This window comes from Setaria viridis, chromosome 9 (genome assembly GCF_005286985.2).
Source record: "Setaria viridis chromosome 9, Setaria_viridis_v4.0, whole genome shotgun sequence".
NCBI lineage: Eukaryota > Viridiplantae > Streptophyta > Magnoliopsida > Poales > Poaceae > Setaria > Setaria viridis.
The window spans coordinates 969,584-994,166 of NC_048271.2; the positions used below are offsets into that span (position 1 = coordinate 969,584).

At 49.4% G+C, this 24,583-nt stretch overlaps 7 protein-coding genes across 8 annotated transcripts; 3 read left to right on the top strand and 4 right to left on the bottom strand.

Annotated features, from left to right (window-relative positions):
- The first annotated feature begins 96 nt into the window (after nt 1–96).
- LOC117837528 (uncharacterized) lies at nt 97–2,976 on the top strand. Of its 2 annotated transcripts, XM_072291266.1 has the most exons (6): nt 97–353; nt 966–1,064; nt 1,327–1,523; nt 2,144–2,245; nt 2,438–2,489; nt 2,612–2,976. In XM_072291266.1, exons 1-6 carry the CDS (start codon nt 242–244, stop codon nt 2,722–2,724), a joined length of 675 nt encoding a protein of 224 aa, XP_072147367.1. In that variant the 5' UTR covers nt 97–241; the 3' UTR covers nt 2,725–2,976. The 2 variants fall into 2 exon arrangements, with proteins under 2 accessions (XP_072147367.1, XP_034573078.1); XM_034717187.2 differs by lacking the exon at nt 966–1,064 and having other exon boundaries at nt 103–353.
- A 4,149-nt stretch (nt 2,977–7,125) lies between these two features.
- Nucleotides 7,126–9,322, top strand: LOC117839823 (uncharacterized). Its single transcript, XM_072291267.1, has 5 exons — nt 7,126–8,159; nt 8,397–8,534; nt 8,739–8,822; nt 8,915–8,946; nt 9,080–9,322. Exons 1-5 carry the CDS (start codon nt 7,840–7,842, stop codon nt 9,148–9,150), a joined length of 645 nt encoding a protein of 214 aa, XP_072147368.1. The 5' UTR covers nt 7,126–7,839; the 3' UTR covers nt 9,151–9,322.
- Nucleotides 9,323–9,558: 236 nt separating this feature from the next.
- On the top strand, nt 9,559–11,305 carry LOC140221516 (uncharacterized). The gene is made up of 3 exons (XM_072291265.1): nt 9,559–9,784; nt 10,342–10,411; nt 10,509–11,305. Exons 2-3 carry the CDS (start codon nt 10,343–10,345, stop codon nt 11,070–11,072), a joined length of 633 nt encoding a protein of 210 aa, XP_072147366.1. The 5' UTR covers nt 9,559–9,784; nt 10,342; the 3' UTR covers nt 11,073–11,305.
- Nucleotides 11,306–11,587: 282 nt separating this feature from the next.
- LOC117839822 (zinc finger protein STOP1 homolog) lies at nt 11,588–14,049 on the bottom strand. The gene is made up of 2 exons (XM_034720249.2): nt 13,812–14,049; nt 11,588–13,689 (listed from the first exon to the last, which is right to left on the bottom strand). The coding sequence occupies exon 2, from the start codon at nt 13,668–13,670 to the stop codon at nt 12,564–12,566; it is 1,107 nt and encodes a 368-aa protein (XP_034576140.1). The 5' UTR covers nt 13,671–13,689; nt 13,812–14,049; the 3' UTR covers nt 11,588–12,563.
- A 2,466-nt stretch (nt 14,050–16,515) lies between these two features.
- On the bottom strand, nt 16,516–17,308 carry LOC117835932 (uncharacterized). The gene is made up of 3 exons (XM_034715265.2): nt 17,024–17,308; nt 16,842–16,939; nt 16,516–16,760 (listed from the first exon to the last, which is right to left on the bottom strand). Exons 1-3 carry the CDS (start codon nt 17,257–17,259, stop codon nt 16,684–16,686), a joined length of 411 nt encoding a protein of 136 aa, XP_034571156.1. The 5' UTR covers nt 17,260–17,308; the 3' UTR covers nt 16,516–16,683.
- A 117-nt stretch (nt 17,309–17,425) lies between these two features.
- On the bottom strand, nt 17,426–19,949 carry LOC117835930 (ammonium transporter 3 member 2). Its single transcript, XM_034715263.2, has 3 exons — nt 19,094–19,949; nt 18,725–19,010; nt 17,426–18,159 (listed from the first exon to the last, which is right to left on the bottom strand). The coding sequence occupies exons 1-3, from the start codon at nt 19,745–19,747 to the stop codon at nt 17,657–17,659; spliced, it is 1,443 nt and encodes a 480-aa protein (XP_034571154.1). The 5' UTR covers nt 19,748–19,949; the 3' UTR covers nt 17,426–17,656.
- A 2,131-nt stretch (nt 19,950–22,080) lies between these two features.
- On the bottom strand, nt 22,081–23,657 carry LOC117835931 (G-type lectin S-receptor-like serine/threonine-protein kinase At1g34300). Its single transcript, XM_034715264.2, has one exon. It carries the CDS (start codon nt 23,550–23,552, stop codon nt 22,284–22,286), a length of 1,269 nt encoding a protein of 422 aa, XP_034571155.1. The 5' UTR covers nt 23,553–23,657; the 3' UTR covers nt 22,081–22,283.
- Nucleotides 23,658–24,583: the final 926 nt, after the last annotated feature.

The window sequence follows — 24,583 nt, forward strand, 5'->3', positions numbered from 1 at the left end:
CCGGTGAATGCGGGCCGTAGCAGGCCTGCGGAAGGTGTTATCTCATGGATTATTAATACTTCTTTTAACAATGTTTTAATCAGAGAATGAACGATTGCTTAGCGTCGGCGTCTTCGTCGCCTCGTATCGAACGAACGAGAGAGAATACCCCTCCGAGTCGGCCGGTCGCCGACGACTTCACGCGGGCAGCGCAGCCGCGTCCCCGCCTTCCTTCCCTTGGGACACAGAGAAGGGGGAAGTGATGAGCTCCTCCTCGTCGGCGTCGGCCGCGCCGCCGGAGGACGACGTCTGCTCCGTCTGCCACGACCGCTTCCGGATCCCGTGCCAGGCAAACTGCTCCCATTGGTTCTGCGGCAAGTCCCCCCCTTCCTCTCCCCTGCCCCCTTTCCCCCTTCGGAGGATTTGATTTCCTTTTTATCTCGACCCGTCCGCGCCGGCATAAATTCAGTTGGCTGATGCGGCCGGCTAAGCAGAAGTGGCAGGTACTCGGTTAGGAATGGATTTGGGGCTGTTTGCTTCTTCTTCTTCTTTTTTGATACAAATTACGATACGGGGAAGGGATTGTATTGGCCCGAGTTGTCGAGAACTTTTAGGCTACCTAAATTGCTGCGATTTGCGAGTAGGGTGCCGGAATTGACCTGTGATTTCTCTCTATCGTAGAGTCTGCTTAGGAATTAACTCCACGAGTCGATGCAAACTGAGGGTTTAGGGTACTGAAACGGTTGAACTTGTAGAGCCAGGGTTATGTGAATCGACAGCATGGATCATTGCTAAAGAGAGGCCAGATCTAGAAGGTGGTTTCATTCAACCGAAACTGATGAACACCACCTCGACATGCCCTCATCTCAGGCAGGAAATGCTGAAACTCAACTTCATTACTGAGCCAACCAAACAACGTGTCGATGAACCCAGTACTTGCGCGAGCTGAGTCGAACAGCTTACTGTAGTATTGTATTGAATTGCAGTGAATTCAGATGATGGCCACCTAAATGGGATAAATTGTTTTGGGGGCAAGGACATGTGTACTGCCCCATACTCACTATCAGCCATTGTCATATTGAAAGGTAGGGTTATGCTTCCTTTATTTGGAAGTAGGTATGACTTCTGCATTGCATGGTGTTCAGGTTCAGTATTATCAGAAGATATGTAGTTATCTGGTCTTGTGAAGTGGAGATGGTTACACATACCTAAAAGGAAAATGACATTTGTTTCCCAATTTAGTGAACTACTAATTTCAGCTTATAAACTGTGCTGATGCCTACCTAACTTTACTGCCTTTTGAGTCTCCTCTATTATTGAGTGGTGTGATATGATGATCTTTTCCAGGAGAGTGCATCATCCGTGTTTGGCATCATGGACCTGCTGTACAGGCTTGCAAGTGTCCCATTTGTCGCCGCCTTATAAATCTACTGGTACCTGCTCCTTTATCAGACCAGGAGGATGATCCACAAGTTGGCCGTATTTTGGGAGAGATTCAGCACTATAACTGTATATTTGGTGGAGCACCACGCAGCCTGACTCAGGTTTGTACACTGTCCATGAAAGCTGATTTCTTTACCGTCTCTTTCAAGATTAAAATCTACGCTGGATATTTGTATTGATTACTGCGTTTGATATGTCAACACTGCTACTATTGTTAGAGATCATCCAAATGAAAAAAAAGTGGCCAAACTACTTGATAAGTACTTAGCAAGCTCTGAGAGGATATTTTTATTGTTTCAAAACAGATCTCTTGTCCTAGTGTTCCTTGATTCACGAGTCTTCCTCAGTCCCTAATAGGATTTGTAGCGTATAACTGGGAAAACATCAATCTGGCATATCTGACTACTGTACACATGCCTTAAGCATGGTGTGATTAATGGACCGTACTGTAAGCATATGATTACTTTGATCACATGCTTTCTTCCAGATCACATCAACTATCATCTGGTGTTATTAGGAGTAATCCCTATTTGAACCTGACATACATAATTAAAACTATGCAGTGCTTTTACACTCTTTCTAACAAATCTAGAGATTCCCATGTGGCTACTTTCAGTTATAAATGTATGCCTCTAGCATCTAGCCTTATGATCTTTTAGGAGGTTTTCATCTAGCTTCTTGTTTTTTGACAATCCACTTTTTTTTGTGTGTTTTTCTTCAGAGGTTGCAAGACCTACCCTTCTTCATCCGAAGACTGTTCAGAGAACTATTGGATCCCCAGCGGACTCTCCCACTTGTGTTCAGGGCACGGATGATGATGATGGTGAGCTCGACAGATTTAAATGTTTTGTTATTTGATATTCTTATTTAATATTATGCTGGAAAGTTACTAAGATTGGGAAAGCAAACAGGCTGTGCTGTTTCTGTCTGCAGTTTCATACCATCGCCCAATGCAATGGATGTGAGAGACGAGACCGTATATAAATCTGATATTCTGACTGATTTGAACTTGTAGGTTGCATTGAGTGCAATTTATGTGCTGAGCCCTGTCGACATTCTCCCTGAAAGTAAGTTCCATATTCCCAAGAACCAGTGTCAACATCATGATAAACTTGTCACTACTATTTTCTGAACTATCATATATTCATATACCATCATGGCCTTGATTCTGCATTGTGCTGTTGTGCAGGTGTGCTGGGGCTCTTTGGATTCGTTGATGACCTGCTGATTCTGGTGATCGTGTTCCTCCACCTCGCCGCCGTCTACCGGTCGTTGCTCCTGTACCGCCATGGGGGGCAGTAGAAGGCGCTGTGCATAGTCATTTGCTTAACTGGGTTCCATGCGGAGTTTTCGAGGTGGCAGCTTTGGAAGAGTGCTGAGTAGATGAGGAGGATATGAAGGACGGCTAGCTCGTGCTTGTTTTGTAGTATTCTGCTACGCCTGTTTCCTTAGATTCTGGAGGGTGGACTTGTGTTGATGGGAGTGGATCTCTGTTGTATTCAGCTTGCCGGATCTGCACAGTTCATGGATATGACAATTTGTTTCTCTTGTCAATCTTGATTTGGCTCACATATTGCTGATGCCTACATATTCTGGAAACAGAAGAAATACAATTATGCAACTAGGTCCTATCTCAGCAATCATAATTACTTCGAAGGAAATGCTTACACCCAAAAAACAGTACATATACGCCCTGCTTTAGCAAGCCATGACATAAATACAGTAGGCCCTACCAAGGAAAATTATTGCATAAAACTATAATGCAATTGGATAGACAAACTACAGTTACAATAACAGACGATTTATACAACGCACCAAAATACAATTGCGATTCAAGAATGTGCTTTCGTTTTTTGTGGTCTAAAATGAGATCGCAGAGCTTAATGTGGCCTAATTTTCCTATACTGTTGTGTTATTTTCATTGTGCATGAGCATATTTCGGTTATTTTTGTCTGTATGAATTGAATCTAGTTGATGTGTACAAATCCTGATCCAAAAGAATGAGCCTCATTTAAATTACAGAACCACACCATAGGAAAGAATCTTAACTCTTTTTTTTTTCTTGAACACGCAGGAAAGAAGAATCTTGAACTTTTGAAGTTATTCAAGTTGTATTACGCATTTCTTCTTGGTCTTTGCATTTAAAACATGTTGCTTGAGACTACTCCCTCCATATCGTTTTAATTGTCGCTGGCAGTTCAACAGAAAAAAGACTCAAAATATTTGACGTTCTAGAGTTCACGTCATAATAAGTGGCCTCCCATTTTTACCCCTGGCTCCACCGCCTGATCATGAGCCTCCGCTGCTAGCCTGCTACCATCACCCTGCTCCCCTCAGCCTCTGCTGCCTGCTCCCATGGGCAAAAGGGTAAACTCCTTTCTTCCTTATAATTTTGACGAACCTGTCGGCAACGACATATAAAACGATACGGAGGGAGTACGATAACGATACGGAGGGAGTACGATACTACTAAAATATCTCCCCTCCAGCCGACCGGCCGAGTGCTTTGTAGCATCGCCATGCTCATCTCTGAGTTTGGATTGTTCGATCTTAGGCCCTGTAGATTATATAATCCAGATTAAAATAAGTTGGACACAAATAAACAACCTAGATTATTGCAGGTCTAGATTATTGATTTGGAACGTTTATTCCTTAAAATATCCTTGTTCAAGTGGTATGGGTCGTATGGTAAAAGAATAAAAATAATCTGAAATAAGCGTCTCAGCACGCTCTGCTCCGTCCTAGCTCTGCGCCCAAGCTCACCTCCTGGAGTCCTGGAAGTCAACAAACGGCTAATTTGTTCAGGGCAACAAATCAGTGCTTTTTATTTTTGGAAATAATGCTGCGCTATGTACTGCTAGCTTGTTCCTGAATTTGCATCTGCCGTGGACAATCAGTCCCACTTAGCTTGTGCAGTTGTACTATCTAGGAACGTGAGCATTAGCTAGGCCTAGCTGCAAAAAGTTTTAACAGCTACAGTAGTAACTACTTGTGGCGCCTCCGTTTGGCTTCTGATGCAGCATGCCATGGCGGGCGGTTGGCCCTTGGCAGGCGGCTGCGGAGGGCGGGCGTGACCGCTGGGCAGTGGTCGTGCAGGTGCTCGGTGAGGCGCTGGTCCGGTACGTTGCAGAAGCTCAGCGGCTGGTGGCACACCAGGCACCGGTACTGCTTCCCAATCTCACTCACCACCTCCCCGAACGCCGCCGCGGTGTACAGCACGCCCCTTGACCTCGCCATCCACGCCGCCGCCTCAGCACGCCTGCATCACACATATTGCAGTTGCTTCTATTTGTCATTGCATGCATGCATCATCAGTTCAGTAGTGATCCGAGCATATGCATGGAAATGGAAGGATCGACAGCATCTGGCAGCAAGTTATTCTTGCTCCTACTAGTTGGGAGCTAGCTAGAAACATTGCTACTTGCCTGTCGAACTCTGGAAAGTACACTCTGAGATAGTCCCAGACATCCCTGCATGTCCTGCGCCTCTCAGCAGGTAGGTCCCTGCAGATTATTCGCAGGGCAGAGACAAACTGCATTATCCCAATTTGCAGAGAGAAAACGGCAAGGCAAAGGATGGATAATCAACTGAAAGCAGCAAGAGATCATATATCCATCGACGATACAGCAACAAAATTATTCAGACTTACAGCGAGGGATCTGTTGGCTCGCCCACAGCTGCCACTGCGGCTGCGAGGGTCTTCCCAAGGTCAGAGACCAGCTTGTCCAGGAGAGGAGTGCGGCGGTGTAGCCAGGTAGCGCCCAAGATACTGAAGAAGTAGTACTGCTGCGCCTGCACCGGCTTTCCATCGCACAGCAGCTCCAGAGCGTGCTGGCGGCGAAGCAGGACGATGAGCTCAGGGTGGTCGCGCAGCATGTCATCCGCGGGGCCAAAGCCTGGAGGAGCGTCCTTGTGGCCGGCGTGCTCGTTCTTGCGTAACAGGAGGGACTTGGCCACATGGTCGGCGGCGTCAAGCCAGCACCTGGCCTCGAGCAGGGCGTCCAGGGTCGCGGGGTCATTCTCAACCCCCAGTGGCTTCAGCGCCCTATATATATGCATCCAATAAGAGCCAGCCAGGTACGTTGTCATGATAAATCGGATGATGAACTTGAGGCAGCAGCTACACTTACCCCTTCGGATTTGGGCCGGTCAAATTCTGCACCGATGGCCCGGCGTCCTCGGGAAACAAGGACCTGGAGAAGAGTTTCCGTTGAACCATTTGACACAAGCAAAAGCTACTTGAGCCATCTAGCAATTTGTACCATTGAAGTACAATTTAACCATTGGAGTACTCGTAGGATACTATGCAACTCATTCAAGACAAGAGAAAAATAATATTCAAGAGAATAGGTGAAATTAGCAGGGCACCTATGTTTAGATTAGGTGATGTCACAATTAAATTAAACTAGCATGCATATCAATCATGCAAATAGCCATGCAAACGTTGGTAGCTGTGCATCAATTGAACCAGTGGAACAAGTTAGATAGATAATTAAGCTATCCATCAATTTGCCTCATTAATGTACAAGACGAATTGAATAATGTTCAAGAGAAGATCGAGGTGACATTAGCAGGGCACCTATGTGTTAGATTTAGAGATGGCCAGGGCATGCATCCATTGAACGATTGAATTAGCCGTAGGGTAAGCACGCACGCATGCACAATTCAGATTAAACTAGCATGCGTATCAATCATGCGCTCCCCAGATTAAGACAAGGCATAAAGTGATGCGTCATATCAGCAGACAGCGAGTAGAGCAGAGGGATTAAGCAGCGCGCAGCAGGAAATTAAAAGGAAGCAAGCGATAGCCGATAGGTACCGCACCGGATCTCATCCTCGGTCATCACCACGTTGCTGGAGCCGGTGGAGGAGGAGGCGTCGTCGTCGCCGTCGCGATCGGAGGCCAGGGGCCGCCGAACCTAGCGTCGCGGCCTGATCAATCCCGCCGCGGCGACCGAACAATGCCGCTCCTCGCTGACGACGGCGATGGGATCTGGGAAGAGACTAGAGATGAGCCGATCGAGGAATATCATGGATGGAGTGGACGAGAGATCTTCCGAGACGACGGAGGGAGAAATGAAGATTACCCCTGTCTGCAAGGCCCTGCCCTTGCTCTCCAGCAGGAATAAACCCACCCTGTGGTGGGGTGCTGGCGGTGCCGGGTGGGTGCTTCTCTCTCTCTCTGACGTGCGGGCCTTGCTTGTCCAGAACAAATCCCCTCTCTCTACCCCACACGTCCGTCGCTGGTCGCTCTAACAACCTTCCTCGCTTGCACACAGTCAACCGTAACGCTCCCTGGTCCACAAAACTCACATTGCCATCGCCGATCAACTTGACTACCAAGAAACCGTCAGCATGTTCGCTTCAGCTTATCAGTCATTGAACAATATTTTTCTCTCACAACAAATCAGCCGTTTTAGCTTTTCAGTCGGCTTATAAGTCCAGTCGAACAGGCCGCATGTCTAACCATTCACACCGCCCAATCCCAACATCCCGTTCAGTTTTTTTAGAATTCCAGGGGCAAAACCCCGATCGATTGCATTGCAAAAGACACAAAATAGTAGTGTTTTTTTAGCACTTTGTGTTAACACCCGATCATCCAAAACAGAGTACTCATATTAAAAAAAATATCCGGCACGAGGTTTTCTCTCATATTCGCTTCGCACGAGGTTTTCCATGAATGCCTCCTCAAGAATTCAAGATGATCCACCAGCCGTTCCAACTTTGCCAACTACACCTCGTGTTGCTTCAATTGCTTCATAGGGCATATCACATCCCAATTCCTGAACATAGTCGTGCCGTTTATTTCTAAACTGGCTCGTGGGAAAGAATAAGTGTTTGAGTTTCCTCTTTTATAAAAAAGTCAAAAGAAAATAATATGTGCTTCCTCCGTTGGCATGTAGCGTTTTAACTTTTTTAATACAACAAAATTTGCTATGGCTAAGTACGTAACAATTTTATGGATACGGAAAAGTACATTTTGGAACCGACGGAAGTACGGAACGGACGGAGTAGGATCCAAACCGGATCGAACCGGGGGACCCGCGGAAACGGCCCTCGCTTTCTCGTCTCCGTCCCCATCTTCGTGGGAAGGAAGAAAGGCGCCTAAACCCCAGGAGGCCAGGAGGCATCCTTAAAAAAGAAACCCAGGAGGCTAGGATAGCGGTCGGACCTCGTACTCGATCTCGATGGCGATGCGGCGGCGCTCCGTTCGGGACTCGCCGCTGTGCCGCCTCCGCGCCCGACGAACTCTTTCCGCCTTTCTGAAGATCCACCGCGAGTACGCTCTCTCCTTCCTCAATTTCGATCTGTACCCAATCAGATTAGACCCTTTGATCGACCATCCATTGATTCCCCAGCCTCGGATCAAGATCAAATTCACCGCCCCTCTTTGTCCTGACACTCTTTTGCTTCCTGATGATCAGGGCGGGGAAGCCCGTGGAGGTGTTCGAGGCTGCGCGCGTCGAGCGGATGCTGCGGTCGGGGCAGTCGGCCGACGCGGAGCATTACCTGGAGCGTTTCCTGCCGCCCATCCCCGTCACGGACCGGAGCCCGCTGTCCATCCTGCTCCGGGTCCACATCCGCGTCTTCAGGATCCTCTCCAAGGTCGCCGCCGGTGGCCCATCGGGTGCAAAGATGGCCGCACTCTTCGCAAACCCCAGCGAGTACATGCTCCGGAGCCCCTACAGCGCCCGCCTGCACAAGATCATCGCCGGAATGCACGCAGACAACAAGAGGTACCTTCCTTGCACTGTTGCTTGCTTAATCATCTTTTACGGTGGACACCACCCACTGTTTTCTTCGTTTAATTTTGGTTTGCCTGATTGATCCTGCTTAATTTAACTGCATTGTACTTCTATGTGGAGTCCTTATTGAGCGTGCCAGGATGCCAAGTCGTCTTACTGCTAGTGCTAGCTAATTGCAGTCACACTGTATGCAACTAATACTCCGAACGATTGCTTGATGTGCGATAGGGCCTCCATGCTTTGGCAGAAGGTCGAGCCGGATGCTCTGGACAAGATCATGGACATGGTTGCTAGGTGTCCTGAACTGCAAGGTGAGGTGCGATTGCCGCGTAAAAGGCCTCTGCTGTGGGACGCTGCCCCTAACAGGTTTGCCAACTGCTTGATTGCTTCGCCACCCCGCCAACAACAACCCCCCCCCCCCCCCCCAATCTTAATTAGTTACTCATTAGCTGGCTTCATCTCCTAGACCCTCTTCAGATACTTACTTAAATTTGTTCCTAGCTACTGCAGTTCACTGAATCAACAATGGATTCTTGATTTGTTCTTACATTTGTTCTGCTAATGAAACAGTCTAAGGCAGTGCCCAAGCCGTTGCAGGAATACAACCAACTGGGCACCATCAAATGTTCTCATTCGTAAATTTCTGCAGAAGAGGTAACGGGCAAGCAGATTTTTTTTTTGTTCGTTCTGCTGTTTCCAGTTTGCAACTTTCCATGTCAAAAGTTTGACACAATTCTTTCATCCAGGCTACTTTTGACTCAGGGGAAAACTCATTCAGGTACGTTTTCTTTTGGTTCTCTAGCAGGTGCACTGAGAGTAACCGGATCCTTTGTGAGATCATTGCACAATGTGTGTAGTTCATTTGCTGATATACATGATCACACTTTACTTACATATCTATAATATGGCAGCGCTCTCAGGAAATGCATCCTCTCAATCTGCTGTGCCACACACAAAACTGGAGACACTTGCGTCGTTCTAAACAAGCAAGACATCGCATCGATGAACTCGACCCGAAGACATTACATGATTGGAGGTTGTTGCAGATAATGGATATATGAAGGCTTGATAGCACTGCAAATATGAACTTGTGGCGTTGTCTTTTTGGTCAGGTTGCAACTATGAACCTGTGGATATATGAAGGTTGCAGATAATGGTTGTTTAGGCATGCGAAATGAATGATGTGTTTTGTTGCCACTGTCTGTCTACTCTTGGTGCATGTCCATGCGGGGCTTGGCCAAACTGGAGTCACCCACCGTGCACTGCAAAATGGAACTCCTCCGGACGCAAGTAGGACTCGTGGGCCGGCAACGTGGGCTTCTGGCCCGCGAAGAGGAAGAAGAAGCCGCCTCCGTTTTTTGCTTCTTGGCTGGCTGGCCTGGCTCTCCCTGTCGCGGAAGGGATGGATGGCGTGTGCGGCTGGAGGCGGCTCGCAAGGGGCGCGGTGGAGATGCGACCCCGCGGAGGAGCCCTCCTCGCCTCCCGTCCTCCTCCTACCCGCCGAGACGCTGCTGTGATGCGGGCCAGCTAGACTCGTGTAGAAGAAGCACAGGCGAAACAAGGAGAAGGCGGCGGAGACAACCGGAGGCGCGCAGGCGGCCGAGCCAATCCACCTCGTACGCCCCCCTTCTTCCCTCCTCCCCCTTCGCTCAGTCAGATTTGTGTGCTGCTACGCTGCGCCTGCGTGCTCAGGTTTGGTTGCTGCCTCGCTGCGTCTGCGCGGGATCGATTGCTGTCAGATGCTTTTGGTCTCCGTGTGCCGGGATCGTGGATTCGTGGTCGTCGTCGCGTCTGCTTCATTGCCTCTTATTAGAGACTTGGGAGCATCTAGGAGAGCTGCTGAATCCATTCCCTTCGAAGAAACTGACGCTGTGATTGTACTCCGTGCAAGCAGAAAATAAGTTGTTGGGTGAACTGAAAAAAGGGAATGGACACTAGCTCATGGGTTTGATTTTTTTATGAAATTGATTGCGATTGAACCAATTTTTTTCTGTTTGATTTGGTTCGCAGTGTGTCACGCTTTCCTCTCCATTGAGTAGCTGGAAATCGCGCCTCTAATTTCCAGCTCTGTTCACCACGCCTGCAATGCTATTCATTCATACTATAATTGTCTTCCCTGGTCTACTGTCAACTTATAATCTTCCGCTTTTTACTCTTCACCATTGTTGCGCAGGATGTTGGCAAAATCACCAGCATTGCATTTAGTGACTGCGGATACTACTGCATTTCGCTTCTGTACTACTGTAAGATGCTCCGTTTGACTTGTTCCTCTGTAAGATGTTTGTAAATCACCACTTCACCAGCATTGATCCTTGAGCGTTATGTGTTTCATTCCTCCAGGGCAATATCTTGAGTCCACCGGTTGTGAAACTCTCGCACAATAAATGCCAAGGAAGATTGAATGTCCAGCAAAACATTGATCTTGGTAAACCTCAAGATGCGACTCAGAAATGGCGGGTGCTATCAGCTGATCAAGCTCAAGCTTCTGTCGTAGATGTTGATGAAGAGTGCAAACAGGTGCTCACTTCACTAAATTTCTCCAATGAAGATGCTGAGAAGATGCTGAAGAAGGCATTTGGATGGATCCACTCGCCATATTGGAGCGAAGAGAGAAAGAAAGAGGTTCCAAGTGCTGAGGTGGTAACTGGAGTATTAGACTACATCAGGAGTCTTGGGCTATCTGACGAAGACCTTCACAAGTTGCTGAAGAAATTTCCAGAAGTTCTTGGTTGTGATCTTGACAGGGAGGTGAAGCTGAATGTGAGCAAGCTGGACAGTGACTGGGGAATAAATGGGAAAACTTTGCGGAGTCTTCTCCTGAGAAATCCAAAAGTTTTGGGCTACAATATTGATTGCAGAGGGGATTGCATGGCACAGTGCACCCGTTGTTGGGTTAGGTTCTAATGTTCCATTCTACATGACTACATCACTATACAGAAACCCCAGAGGGCATTCTGCTGGCTGTGCAGAAATTCAGATGACATTTTACTGGCCATATTTCTGTAAACTAGCACCTGCCAAATACAAATGCATATCCGTAGTTGATGGATAGACACTTGTTACTTCATGTATGCATATTCAAGAGCCATACTGTCGGTAAAAAAGTTGCAATAAATATGACAATACCTGAATGATCACTGATTCGGTTCAACCATTTTTCATTTGTTCTGTTCTGGATTGCTGTTTTCATCAGAGTAGTTTAATTGTCTTATATGAGGTTCTATCATTGTGTTTTGATGCATCCACCATTATCCTGACATGTTTCCAGTGATAAAGGTGAAAAATGCAGAATGTGATAAACTAGACCTGGGTTAATTGCTCCACTGAAGATGCTGAGAAGATGTTGAAAAAGACATTTGGATGGATCCACTCGCCATATTGGAGTGAAAAGGATGAGGTTCCAAATGCTGAGTTGGTAACTTAAGTATTGAACTATATAAGGAGTCTCGTGCTATCTGATGAAGTCCTTCACAAGTTTCTGAAGAAATTTCCAGGAAGTTCTTGGGTGTGATCTTGACAGCAAGGTGAAGCTGAAAGTGAGCAAGCTGGACAGTGACCGGGAAATAATGATTGCAGATTGCATGTCACAGTGTGTTCATTGTTGGGTTTGGTTATAAATGTTCTGTTCTACATGACAACGTTATTGTTCAGAAACTTCCGAGGACATTTTGTTGGTGTGAAAATTTGGATGACATTTCACTGAGTTTTTTTATATCTATAAACTAGCACCTGGCAAATATAGAAACACATTTGTAATTGATGGATGTACCCTATTTAGTTCATGTACTCTACATATTCAAGTGTCAAACCATACTGTCTGTAGAAGAGTTGCAAAAACATATGCCCAGTACCTGAATGATCTGTCATAGTTCAATCATTTGCTTTTGTTCTGTTCTGTATTGCTGTGGCCATGATTGTCTTATAGTGAGGTTCTGTTGCTGTGTCGTTGTGCTTTGATGCATCCACCGTTATCCTGGCATGTTTCCAAAGATAAAGGTGACAAATGCAGGTGGTATCCCTGTCCTGTCTTATGATTCTGTAAATTGCTTGCTTCCGATATGTACATGTGATTTCAGGCTTCTGAATTATGAACGACTTCTTTATAATTCTTCGAGCTTATAATCTGTTTTGTGCTGTTGTGTGCAAAATTTACAAGATCCTTTTTAAAAGTTGCGTTGAAATAAATTGATCAAAAAATCTACTATCCATTTGCAATGCCCTATCAGTTGGAGTTGTGAATTCCCTCAGAAAGGGAAAAAACAATTTGCATTTGGATATGTTTCAGTGTACACTTTCCTAATTCTTCTACAGGCTACTGCCAGTTGACTAAGGACAAGTCTGAAACTATTCACCGTTTTCTCTTTCTCCGTGGATAAACCCCTTCAGGTTCAGGTTTTAGAAATCTGCAATTCCTGGTGCCCCGAAGAGATCAAACCCTGGATAGTCACAGGAATAAAGGTCCATCGGCGAGAGGGACCCTCGCCCCTCGTCCAAACATTGTCCATCGACGTTGAGAGCGAAGCCTTTGATGTCAGAACAGCTAAGACCATCAAACATGCTGTCTGAGAAGCACTCCGTGCTCGCCATTCTGCTTACGGCCTCAGTGTCCATCAGCAGCTGATCAAAGGCACTGCCATGACCATTGGCAGCGGAGTGATCGTCCTCCTCGGGCGGCAGCGCCGGCGCGTGGCCGTCGAAGGCGGCGACATGGCCGAAGAGCTTGTCCTTCCTGGAGAAGGAGGTGCCGCAGGAGCAGACCCAGCGGTCGCGGCCGCAGTGCTTCTCGTGCGTGCGGAGGTCGGCGAGCACGGAGAAGCGCTTGACGTTGCACCTTCGGCAGGTGTAGCTCTTGTCGCAGTGGCTCCGCCGGTAGTGGTTCTTCACGCAGACGGCCGTCTTGAGCGGCTGGAAGCTCCGGTGCTCCCTGTTCCGCTTGCACCCCACGAAGGGGCACGAGTAGAGGCACCGGGCCGCCGCCCCCGGCGGCGGCGGCGCGTCCCTGCCGGTGGCGGGCTTGGCGAGCGCGGCCGCCGTCTTGTACTCCTCGCCGTGGCCGCGCATGTGCATGCGCAGGTTGGCGTCGCGCTTGAAGCCCTTGCCGCAGACCTTGCACGAGTGCACGTGCGGCGCCAGGATCTCCTCCTTGCCGAGCTCGATCACCTCGTAGGAGCCGGCCGGTGGCAGGCGGTCGTCGTCGTCCTCCTCGGCGTGGAGGTCGCGGTCGGACGAATCGCTGTCCCCTTCGTTCGGAGACGCCGCGGCCTCCTCCGCCGTGGCCCCGCTGGCCGCGGCGAGGCTTTTGGAGATGGAGACGAGCTGCACGGCGATGCAGCTGAGCTCGGCAGACACGATCTGCCGCGGCGGCCGCGGCGCCGAGCAGATGATGCCGCGGAGGTGCGCGATCTTCTGCTCCAGGAAGGTCAGGTACGTGAGCAACGTCCTTGGGTCGTCCTGCTGCTGGTGAGTCTCCGTGGCGCCTTCAAGATTACTGCAAACCTCCATGATCAATCTGGATCGATCCCTGAAACAGCAGCAGCAGCAGCAGCAAATGAATCAGCCAATGCAAGAAGGTGACGAAACAGTAACGATCCAAACGGAGTAATAGTAAACTAATAATCTTGAAGAATGGCATTATCTACTTACAGAGATAACTCTTGAATTATCGAGTAGCGGAGTTCCTCCTCTCTGTTGCTTGCTCTTGCGTGGCGGTGCTGACCGGTGAAGTGCGTGTCCTGCTGAGCTAATCGAGCTGGTGTTATATAGGGGCATCAAAAAATGAAGCTGCCCGTAATCAGGCAAGGGTGCCGTTGCCGCCGCCGCTGCCGCCACGTGTGCGTGGGCTCCATGGCGGCGGCTCACGGACGGGCCGGGTCAGCTCCTGCGTCAGCGTCCGCGTCACTGTCCTGGCGGGCAGATGGATGGAAGACAGCAAAGGGGTTGTGCGCACGGCCGGGTTGGTGGACCGGCGTGGACTCGCGGTGGTTGCGGTGCCTGCCTGGCCCTTGGGGCTCTGCCTTGGGCCACGAAAGCGACGCGCCAGTCAGTCCCTGCCCCCTTCTGATGCTAATTCGCACGCGTTGAAGATGCCAACGGGAGCGGTTTGCTCGAGCTGATCAGTCGCTTCCATGATCGATCACTTGTGTTTTTTTGTCTACCAATCCCCTCTTATCGAGCATCTGATGACTATTTCTGGATGTTCACACTAGACACCGTGTGCCTTTTACCCTCTTGGGCATCTGATTGCGCGTGTACGTTCACACGCAGTGGAGAACCAACATCTATAAAATATATTGCAATATATAAATAATATTGCAGGGAGGGGATCATGCACCACTCTCTCATTCTCTGATTTTTTTTTCCATTTCCCTTATATTCCATTATCCCTATGTTTCCTTCTTCTTCAGCAATGGCGGAACTTTAGTGAGGCGGAGATTGTTGTATTTGGTGATTATTTCATTTAAACCATTGGGGCTACGAAGAAAGAGAGATGCTATATTCCATTTTTTTTAACATTTCCCGAATGTTCCAAGTTGACATTGTAGTGTGAAATTGCATTGTTTTGATTCAACAATGTGAATGTGGCCATTTCAGAACATGCTAGTTTAATTTGATGGATTTTATTGAGTCGGTAGTGATCTGAATTTTAAGTTACTTTCTCTTATCACAAATAGAAGTTTATCTAGGTTCGTTCGAGTTTTAAAATTTTGACTACCAACATCTATAAAATATATTGCAAAAATATTTTTTATAATTAATCTAGTAACATAAAAAATTTCCTTTGAAAAAAGTAATGCTTGCAGTTTAAAATGTTAGGACAAAACTATTGTGATGGGAAAAAAAATATGAAATACCATATGTATCTTCCATCTGTGACTCAAAACACTTTATTCTGTCGTTATACAAAGTACTTCTTAATCCCTGAGTGTGAGTCTCGAGGAGAATAGCAACGCAAACTTTGCAAGCTTATTAAAACACCCATGTACGTGTCAGCCTAGGCATAGAGTTTAAATTACTACGGGTAATCAAATGAAAACAAAGATCCCTTTGGTAGAGCTCAACTGGCGTCAGTGACCAAGTCAGATTAGACAGCACCAATCCCAGCATCCCCCGAGCAGCAAGGAGAGTGACGGCGAATGAACTGCTCCCTCAAAAGCGAATTAAGACGCGCTTGCTCTTTGTCGTTCCCGGCTTTACGGGTGGGTTTGAAGGCCAGCTTTATTTGCCCCTTGGCGTAACCCAGCTGTTATTGAACCATGCGGTGTTGTCAACGTCCATTCATCCACGTGCACGTGTCCAAAATTACTATTCAAAGTTCAACTCTACCTCGGCACTGTTGTTAAGGTGTTCACGTGGAGGTGGAGATCAACTCTACCTCGGTGTCTTCGATTCTTAACAAAAAAAAAACGTTCTATGCACGTTCTCAAGGGGAAAAAAAAAGGTCGATGTTAGCTCCCATACCTGAGGTTCCGTTCTCGAGCCCAATTCTCAAGGCTCATCATTACGCTATGGTTGATCATTGTTATAAATTACTCTCGTTGTTACGCTAACGCAACTGAGCACAAAGACTTACCGGTGAGGTTTCATTTTTAATACAATAGGCAGGAGGTAGCTCTTTTGTTTTATTTAAAGAAAACAAGAATTAAGTACGAAAAAAATACGGGTGGAAACCCGTAAGTCCGGTCACATTGCTTTGCTCCATACGAAGCCAATGGCTCTATCCTGAGCATCAAATAAACACCAATGCCATCCTAACTCAACTATAATAGACACGTCTCGTCGTGAAGCCCCCTTGTCAGTCCGAGATTGCTACCTATGGCTAGTGGTACCCAACTGCTTCTATCCACAAAGTTTTCCCATCGTCTAAGGATCTCTTCTAGCTCCCATATACTCATTATGGAAACCGCGACGTCAACGTTTGCGGCATGTAGGGGCTGCTCATCTTCTTCCCTTCTTTCCCCCCCTCTTCTTCTTCCCTTCTTCTTCCTTTTGCTTTTATTTTTCTGCCTCTTCATCCATTTAGAAAAATTAGAAAGAACTTTGAGGGTTCCATGGACTGCATGGGGAGCAGGGGGCTCAAGCCGCCAGCCAGCCCCCACGCCTGCATGGTAGAGCCGAAATGTGCCAAATTTGAAGGTATTATGGACCGTAAAATGGCCCAGGTCGGCCTCAGTTGCGGTATGGGTTGTGGGCTGCTGCCTGCACCATTATGGGCCCTTCATTTGGTGATGTTCGTCTTGGGCCTTCGTGACGTTGGTTCAATCGAGCCATTTAATAAGCCTGGTCGTTTTACGTGGGCCTATATTTATATAGATGGAGCAAGGAATTCACATGCCCATTTAAGCAAGAATCACAAGAACAAGGACAAATCTGGTTGCAAAGACGATAATACGCGCATCGCGATTCACGTGTGATTATGGGCACAAGTAAAGATCATCTGCGCCCTCAAGGAAAAAAAAAAGAGGTGCTTCGTTTAGGCTTGGCCCCGGGATGGAAGAGATTGGCTGCCAGAATGGGATTAACTGACGCCGTCGAACTTGCTGCTCATCAGCTTTAGCGTCGCGCTCGGCAGCACCCGGTTCACCTGAGGTTGCTCTGCACAAATTAGAAACGAATCACACAGATGCGTAGGCGTAGCGAGGTTGATGACGAGTCGATGAAAGCTTAATTAATTACTCTTGACCGCCTCCAGCTCCGACGGCGTCAGCCTCGCCGAGAAGCCGCTCATGACGTTCTTGTAGTTGTACAGGATCGCCGCCTTCGCCTTCTCCTCGCTTCATCCATACGTACGGACAACAGTAAGATCGCTCAACTCTTCTCCATTCAGAGATCGATCGTAGTATTATTGACACGCTTACCCGCCGAGGGCGGCGGCGAGGATGCCGAGCTGGTACTTCTTGCAGTCGACGCCCGGGGGGTGGGGGTCCACGTAGACGAGGTAATTGGCGGCGGCGTGCTCCTCCGCCGCGGCGCCGGCCATGGCGGCAGCAGACGCCGTCGCGACGGCGAGGGAGACGAGGACGAGGACGACGGATATGGACGCCGAATGCTTCATGGCAGGGGATGCGGTTCGTGGTTCAACCGGATCCACCATGTGTTCTGAGGCAGGCCAAGTTATAGCCGCGTTTGTGAGGATGGGACGAGGGGTCCGTAGTGAACGGCGGCGCTCTTCAGTCGGAGCGGTAGGAAATGCCGTTGCTGCAGCTCCAAAAATAGGAGATTGGAAGCTCCTCTGGTGGACATCGAAAGATCAGACAAAATTCGCAGAGAAATGCAACGGACAGACTTGTTATGGACAACTTGCTTGTAAATTTACACGTACGTCTTTGATCTGTATTAAGAAGAAAACTGAACGTATTTTACACGTACAGCTGACGATTAAAATTCCAGAAGAAGCTTCGTAGTGCCACTTAGTTTCTTCATCATCACGTAGGGTTAACACGATCGACGAGCAATATACATGATGATCCAACGTGCGGCTAGCGTTTTCATCAGTTGGGGGTCATCGATACGGGCGCGACGGCGGCGCGTCCGCCGTGCTCGGTGATGTCGTAGAGCTCGCCGTCGCCCCAGAGCGCGTAGGCCTCCTCGCCGTGCACGGCGTCGTCCCCGACCTCGAGCTTCTCCTCGGGCATGCGCAGCGGGACGACGGCGTTGATGGCGACGCAGATGACCGACGTGACGACCACGTTCCAGCCGATGACGAAGAGCGCGCCGGCCAGCTGCTTCCCGAACTGCGCGCCGCCGGCGCCGCCGTAGAAGGCGCCCCGGGAGTTGGTCACGGGGAGGAAGAGGTTGCACAGGGTGGGGTCCGCGAGGAGGCCCGTCAGCAGGCCGCCCAGGAGACCCGCCACACCGTGCGTGTGGATGACGCCCAGCGTGTCGTCCACGCGCTTCAGGAACCTTGACCGCTTGTGCAGGATCATCATCGTGTACCACGGGATGCTACCGGCGAGCACCCCCATCACCAGCGCCGCCCAGCCCTGAACCACACCTGCATCCATGTTCCATGGGCACAGAAGATCAGATGGCAAGGTCAAGATGTCAAAAGTACACCAAAATTTACTGCAGAAATCAGGAAAAATGCTGTGACTGTAAAATATGAACATCTGAATCCCCTAGTTGTGTTTTTCTCCCCCGTCATTTTCATACCTACTAACCGAAATTTGTCTGCAATGAAAAGCTGCAGAATAAAAGGGGACAAATTTTGACTTTGACTTTGCTTTACTTGTGATAAGTACTGACAATAGCGACCAGATACTGACAATAGCGTGTTCTCGTGCTGGTCATAGGTTGCTCCAATGCGACTTGAGCTGGCAGAAGATGAATCTTCCTTGGATCCACAATCAAGTTATTTTGAATTCAAAGTCCACCATTCAACCATTGGATGCTGTGTGCTTTGCAACACTACTAGTGATAGGGATAGGGATAATTTTCTTTGCAACCCCACCTGTACCTACAGCTACAGCTACAGCTAAGCTACCAGGAAATTCGGAGGAGGAAAATTGGTGCGCCGCGACCGAGGGACGACGACTTGCTAGCCATCGAGTTGGGATTACCTGCGCCGGGCGTGATGCAGACGAGGCCCGTGATCATGCCCTGGACGGCGCCGATGACGGAGGGCTTGCCGAAGAAGATGACGTCGAGGCAGGTCCAGACGATGAGGCTCATGGCCGTGCAAATGTTGGTGTTCACCACCGACATGGACGCCACCGAGTTGGCGGCGTAGGGCCCGCCGCCGTTGAACCCGGCCCACCCCATCCACAGCAGCCCGGCGCCGGTGAGCGTGAACAGGATGTTGTTGGGCGGGAACCTCTCCCGGTCCTTCTGCGCCCGAGGGCCCACCTGCAGCCGCCAGCATGCACACATATATACGCATCATTCACTCGCTAGTCGCTACTGCACGCAATAGAGTCTAGAGATCATACCCAGTATGCGGCGGTGAACCCGGCGAAGCCGGCGGAGAGGTGGATGACGTAGCCGCCGCAGTAGTCGATGACGCCCCACTGGAAGAGGAATCCGCCGCCCCAGACGGAGAAGGCGCCGATGGTGTAGGAGAAGGTGAGCCAGAGCGGGACGAAGATCATCCACGCCAGGAAGCTCATCCGCCCCAGCAGCGACCCGGCGACCAGGATCAGCGTGATGGCGGCGAACACGCACTGGAAGTACACCACCGTCGCCATCGGGTAGAAGGGCTCCACGGCGGGGGTCTCGATGGTGGCGCCGCCGGCGCGGTAGTGCGCCGTCGCCGGCAGGGCGGCCTGGCCGATGAGGAACCCCTGGTTGAGCGCGGGCCGGGCCTTGCCCCAGATGGGGATCAGCTTGTCGCCGAAGGACATGTTGTAGGCCCAGGTGACCCAGCAGATCCAGACGGCGGCGAAGGCGTACAGCGCCATGAAGGCCGAGTTGACGGCCCACTTCTTCTTCACCACGCCGCCGTAGAGGACCACCAGACCAGGGAAGCTCTGCAGACCCACCAGAGTCGCCGCCGTCAGCTGCCACGCGTTGTCGCCCTTGTTCAGCCAGTCCGGCGACGCCGCCGAGCCCTGGTACGCCAGGGGAAACCCCGACGACGTCGACATGGTCGTATAGCACGACGGCGACGGCGAGCAGAAGCGCGGAAGAACGCAGGCTCCTCTCCTTGATCTCAGGCGACAGGTGAGGGGTTTGGAAGTACTAACCCCTCGAAGACTGTTTATAGAGAAAGTGCTTCGCCGTGATGAGTGGCGGCGTCAAGCAGACTCCGTCGGCTCTCGGTCTCTGACCGGTGCGGCAACCACTAGCAAGTATCACTAACTGAAGAGGGAGATTCTTGCATGCACGTCACACGCTCGTTTTGAATATTCTGTCACTAGTACAGAATATTAGCGTTGATTTTTGCAGGGTTTCCCAATTAAAAATATCCGCTTTTCAGATATTTTATACTGAATACAGTACAATGCTGTATGCAGGAAACAATAAGCACCACACAGTTCCAGAACAGAGCCATGGAAAATACAAGCGTTACACGTACTACTGACGCAAGCGTGACAATGCATGATGGTTAAGTTACGTCAACCAAAGGCATCGTGGATTCAATTTTATTGCCCAGCTCATGGTCGGCTTGTAAGTAGTACAAGTCAACGCCCTAATGCTAACCGATAAAATTCCATGTCTAGCATCTAGCAACTGCTATACACGATGTGCCCATGATTTGTAGTTGGTTTATTCTTGGATCACACTGCAGTGTACATGCAGCTGTACAAGCTTAAGCCCACAACTGAAACTAGCTTGTGGTACAAAAACGTACAGTTTACTACTAGAAGTAACCATACAAGACTCAAAACATCTTTGTTGCCACTTTCGCATTCAGCGCGTCAGCTCTGACATTATCAATCCCAAATCCCCAATCAAATAAGCAGGCTTCCAGAGTCAGATTGGATTCGTGACTCAGGTAATCTGTTTGGGATTATGCACCTTTGAAGCTTCAAAAATAAACCAACGCAGAGACTTTTTCTTCTACATGTATGATGGCTTACATCACAGCTGTGCATGCAGTTTACAACTCTGTCCTCGTTTGAGTACAAGCAACTTGAACTCTGAAGTTCAGTCACTCGCACAATTTCATTGGATAAAAGAATTCACACGACGAATTGAATACCGTCAGCTGTTTGCATTATGAGAGCAAGCAGAAGATTTGGCTTCATGAGCAGAATCTTCCGTTGAGATTGGAGATCAGACATCGTTGTCAGAGCTAGTACAGCAAATGGTCTGTGCATCTGCTGAAACGACCTGCTTTGCGATTCTGACCAGTTTGGCACTTGTTAGTTTGCTCTACCATTCAGCAACAGAAACCCTAAAACCACGCTGTCTGAAGTATCTATCGCCGACGCGCGATGCAACCGTCAAAAGGAAGCTGCTGGTGAGAAATTTCAAAGCTATCTCCGAGAAATCATAGGCGCCAAATGAGTTATCATGCTGCCAATGATATCGTCAGTTCAGTTCAGGATATTGTTCGTTCGTCAGATCGAGTAGCGAGCTCCAGAATAATGGCAGCTGATGAAGAGCATCTGACCCAGCAGGGGACGACCATCGCTGTCTCTCACCGAACTTAAAACTCCTGAAAGCATCGATGTAACGCGTTCATAGAGAATATTCAGCGAAATTTAAATTCTGGTTGACATCTATCATCACTGGAGTACTTGACAGGGATTTGCGCTCTGTAGAATTTAATTAATCTGCTTGAGGCTTGAGTTCGTCTCCAAAGCTTGTAATTCTGGACAAGCCAAAACGTAACGCAACAGCATTTGTTCGTTTGCATCCTGTTTTGTTTAGTTCTGTGATGGTTTGACTTTGGGCATTAATTCACTCGACTCGGTTTCTGATGCCAAATGATCAGGCTGTAGAGTGTAGAGAAATATTCCGTCGTGCCCTGGCATGCAAGTGTCGCAATCATATGTGAATCCAATGTGTTCGATTCAAACCAGTGTTTAATAACTTTGGTTATTTGTTTGAGACTTTTCCTTTGGGAAAAAAACATTGAAGTTTCTGGCACTGTCCAAGAACTATTTTTTATCCGGCTCGGCCAAGCCCAAGCCCGTGTTTGTGGTGCTAATGGAAAAACTGGCTAATGTGTATTTTCAGAAACTATAAATGGGCCGTCCAAAGAGGAAAGACAACCTCATTGGACCGCTCGCTGGTGGCCCAGTCTAGAAGACAACCTGGGTCCACAAGCCTCCAACTCGACAATTTTGGCGCCTTAGGTTTATGCCAAGATTTGTGCTTTATGACAGTGAGTTAAACAAGTAACAAAACTCAAGTGTTTTTTAGTCTCCAAACACATGAATTTGCCATATCTTAGCTACGGTTAGTTTAATTTACACGAGTTATAGAAACTTTTTGCCCGTGTAGCATCTTTTAATTTCTAACAACGGTGTAAATAAAAAATCGGGTCGGGTGTCAGTGACTCCACCTTAATTTTATTTAGTACAAATATAGATCAAATACGAGTCATAGATCTCAAATATACTTACATGGTTAATCATGTCTTGGGAGTCCTAAAACACTCACATGCTCTGTAGACGCTCCCGTAGTCCCGTTATTTACTATTTACCGATGCTTTCTGCAGGAGTTCAAAGCTCACAGCGATGGGGGCGGGTTGGGCAGCCCGGGAAAGCAGACCTTGACGAAGGACGTGCTCGGCAGCGCAGGCGACCGGTAGGCGCTCACGAAGTTGGAGACCTTGAGCCAGCACAGGCCCGATCCATCGGAGAGCGCCGTGGACGCCACGCAGGAGCCGGCGGCGAGGCAGTTGAGGCGGCAGGCGGTGATCCCGACGAAGAACTGCTCGGCTGCGACCTCCGGCGGGTAGGTGAGGAACTGCGTGTTGTCGAGCTGGAGCATGGTGGTGTTGCCGGGGCAGTTCTCGAGGTCCACCTTGCGCCTGCAGCCGTCGCGCGGGTTGGAGGGGTTGCTGAGCTGGAAGTTCTGCGACGGGCACCCGCACACCGGCGACGTGCCGTTGTAGCTGCACACGCCCATGTCGCCGCAGTAGCCGAACACCTGGCACTGGTCCGCCACCGCCGACCACTGCTCCGACGCCGCGTCGCCGCCGCGCGCCGCGCTGTAGGCGCGGAGGTTGCCGTCGGAGTCGAGCCGCAGGAACCGCAGCATGTCGCCGCTCTCGCCGTAGTTGCTGCTGTACGCCACCACGACCGGGGACGACGTCAGCCGGCGGTCGGTCAGCAACACGAGGCCGTTGGTCTGTATCGTGAGCGTCGGCGAGCTCAGCGTCATGTGCCCCGTGAAGGACGTGTTGTAGCCTTTGTTGAAGTAGGTGACGGCGGTGTTCTCGCTGGTCCACCTTAGCGTCAGGTTGCCGGAGCTCTTGTCAACGGAGAAGACGTAGGGGCCGGTGGTGAGGTTCATCCGGGAGGTGAATTTCTGCGACATGACCACCGTGTCCGTGGGGTGGTCGAACGACTGCCACAGGGTGGTTTTGGAGTTCTTGAGCACGAGGTTGCCACTCTCCTCGACGGTCGCGGCGGTGACGCCCTGGCCGCCGGTCATGGACGACCAGAGCACGACCCCAGATCCGTTGATGAGCTCGAGGTCACCGCTGGACGAGAGGCGGAGCGAGCCGCCCGAGTCAACGGCGGCGCCGGCGCCCGCGGACCAGACGGGGACCCCGCCGGCGTAGGTGATGGCGGCAACGAAGAGGGACGGGGAAGTCGAGGACGGCGTGAAGGAGAGCGAGAATGTGTTGTTGGGCGACGACCATGACGCCGAGTTGCGCGGCGAGAGGGTCGACCCCAGCGGGATGTCGGCGCCATGGGAGAGCAGCGGGAGGAGGAGCGCGAAGCAGCAGAGGAGAGCAAGGTCCCCGGGACGTTGCTGCAAAGCTGGCATCTTTTCAGCGATCCCGGGCTATTGCAGAGAGACAAGAGGTAGAGAGAAGATGTCTAATCAAAGGCAGCAAAACCCACCTCCCTCTCCCTTCTCGTCCCTGCAAATGGTGAGATATATAGCAATCGAGGCTGAGATTCTGGTCTTCGCACGAGGCGGGAAGGAGGAATTTGACTGCCTGACTTGCTAGAACTGTGGACTGACAGATTGGAAATGGCCAAGTCAAATCTCCCAATTCTTGTTGGCAGCTTTGATAGACCATCACTAGGCCTGGGGGTCAACAGAACAGTTGTTCATGGTTGACTATTCTTTTTTTTTTATACCTAAGGTGACTGTTCTAGTTGTGGTTCGACCAAAAGAGACGAGACGAGTACTAAAAAAAGAAAAAAAAACAGGGAAGTCACGAACTTTTCCAATCCGTGTATCTGATAAGGAGTATCAGTTCTAGATCATGCCCATGATCTATTTATACAGCATTATGTTAGCATCACGGTATTGTAATATTTATAACAAGCAAGAAGGGACATGACAATTGTACCAATAGACACTCTCCGATACCTTAGGCCAGGCTCAGTGCATGTTTCATAGCACCGTTATCAAAACTGCCATATCAACTTTTTAATAAAATGAAACTGCACTCTCAATGCATCAGTTTCATTGCACAGTTTCATAAACATCCTTCAACATTTAATTATTGTAACGGCCACACCGGCCACTGAGGACTAAAATGTAGGAGCTGGACCGAAGCTGTGAAAATGGCCTCCGGACGCGTTTTCAAACATGAAAACGTGTGCTATAGCTCACGGGAGCCCGAAAACAGCAACACCGGCCACCGGGGTCGAAAACGTGGGGGATGTACCGAAGACGTGAAAATGGCCTCCGGACGCATTTTTGGCCATGAAAACGTGTGCTATTGTTGGGGGAAATATTAACGACCTCCTAATACCCCTTAAAGCAACAATCATGAAGGCCCGGGCCCACCTGCGATAATAACGATTACTGCCGACCCAGCAGAGGCAGAGAGCATCCTACTC

Bases quoted from the DNA above. Each gene is read 5' to 3' on its own strand.
- LOC117837528 (XM_072291266.1), top strand. From the start codon at position 242: ATGAGCTCCTCCTCGTCGGCGTCGGCCGCGCCGCCGGAGGACGACGTC. The intron at 354-965 runs GCAAGTCCCCCC...ATTGAATTGCAG, and splicing joins CTGCTCCCATTGGTTCTGCG to TGAATTCAGATGATGGCCAC. The intron at 2,246-2,437 runs GTGAGCTCGACA...TTGAACTTGTAG, and splicing joins GGGCACGGATGATGATGATG to GTTGCATTGAGTGCAATTTA.
- LOC117839823 (XM_072291267.1), top strand. From the start codon at position 7,840: ATGATCAGGGCGGGGAAGCCCGTGGAGGTGTTCGAGGCTGCGCGCGTC. The intron at 8,160-8,396 runs GTACCTTCCTTG...GATGTGCGATAG, and splicing joins ATGCACGCAGACAACAAGAG to GGCCTCCATGCTTTGGCAGA. The intron at 8,823-8,914 runs GTAACGGGCAAG...TCTTTCATCCAG, and splicing joins CGTAAATTTCTGCAGAAGAG to GCTACTTTTGACTCAGGGGA.
- LOC140221516 (XM_072291265.1), top strand. From the start codon at position 10,343: ATGTTGGCAAAATCACCAGCATTGCATTTAGTGACTGCGGATACTACT. The intron at 10,412-10,508 runs GTAAGATGCTCC...TCATTCCTCCAG, and splicing joins CATTTCGCTTCTGTACTACT to GGCAATATCTTGAGTCCACC.
- LOC117839822 (XM_034720249.2), bottom strand. From the start codon at position 13,670: ATGGAGGTTTGCAGTAATCTTGAAGGCGCCACGGAGACTCACCAGCAG.
- LOC117835932 (XM_034715265.2), bottom strand. From the start codon at position 17,259: ATGGTGGATCCGGTTGAACCACGAACCGCATCCCCTGCCATGAAGCAT. The intron at 16,940-17,023 runs GTAAGCGTGTCA...GTATGGATGAAG, and splicing joins CTCGCCGCCGCCCTCGGCGG to CGAGGAGAAGGCGAAGGCGG. The intron at 16,761-16,841 runs GTAATTAATTAA...TAATTTGTGCAG, and splicing joins GGAGCTGGAGGCGGTCAAGA to AGCAACCTCAGGTGAACCGG.
- LOC117835930 (XM_034715263.2), bottom strand. From the start codon at position 19,747: ATGTCGACGTCGTCGGGGTTTCCCCTGGCGTACCAGGGCTCGGCGGCG. The intron at 19,011-19,093 runs GTATGATCTCTA...TGGCGGCTGCAG, and splicing joins GGTTCACCGCCGCATACTGG to GTGGGCCCTCGGGCGCAGAA. The intron at 18,160-18,724 runs GTAATCCCAACT...ACATGGATGCAG, and splicing joins CTGCATCACGCCCGGCGCAG to GTGTGGTTCAGGGCTGGGCG.
- LOC117835931 (XM_034715264.2), bottom strand. From the start codon at position 23,552: ATGCCAGCTTTGCAGCAACGTCCCGGGGACCTTGCTCTCCTCTGCTGC.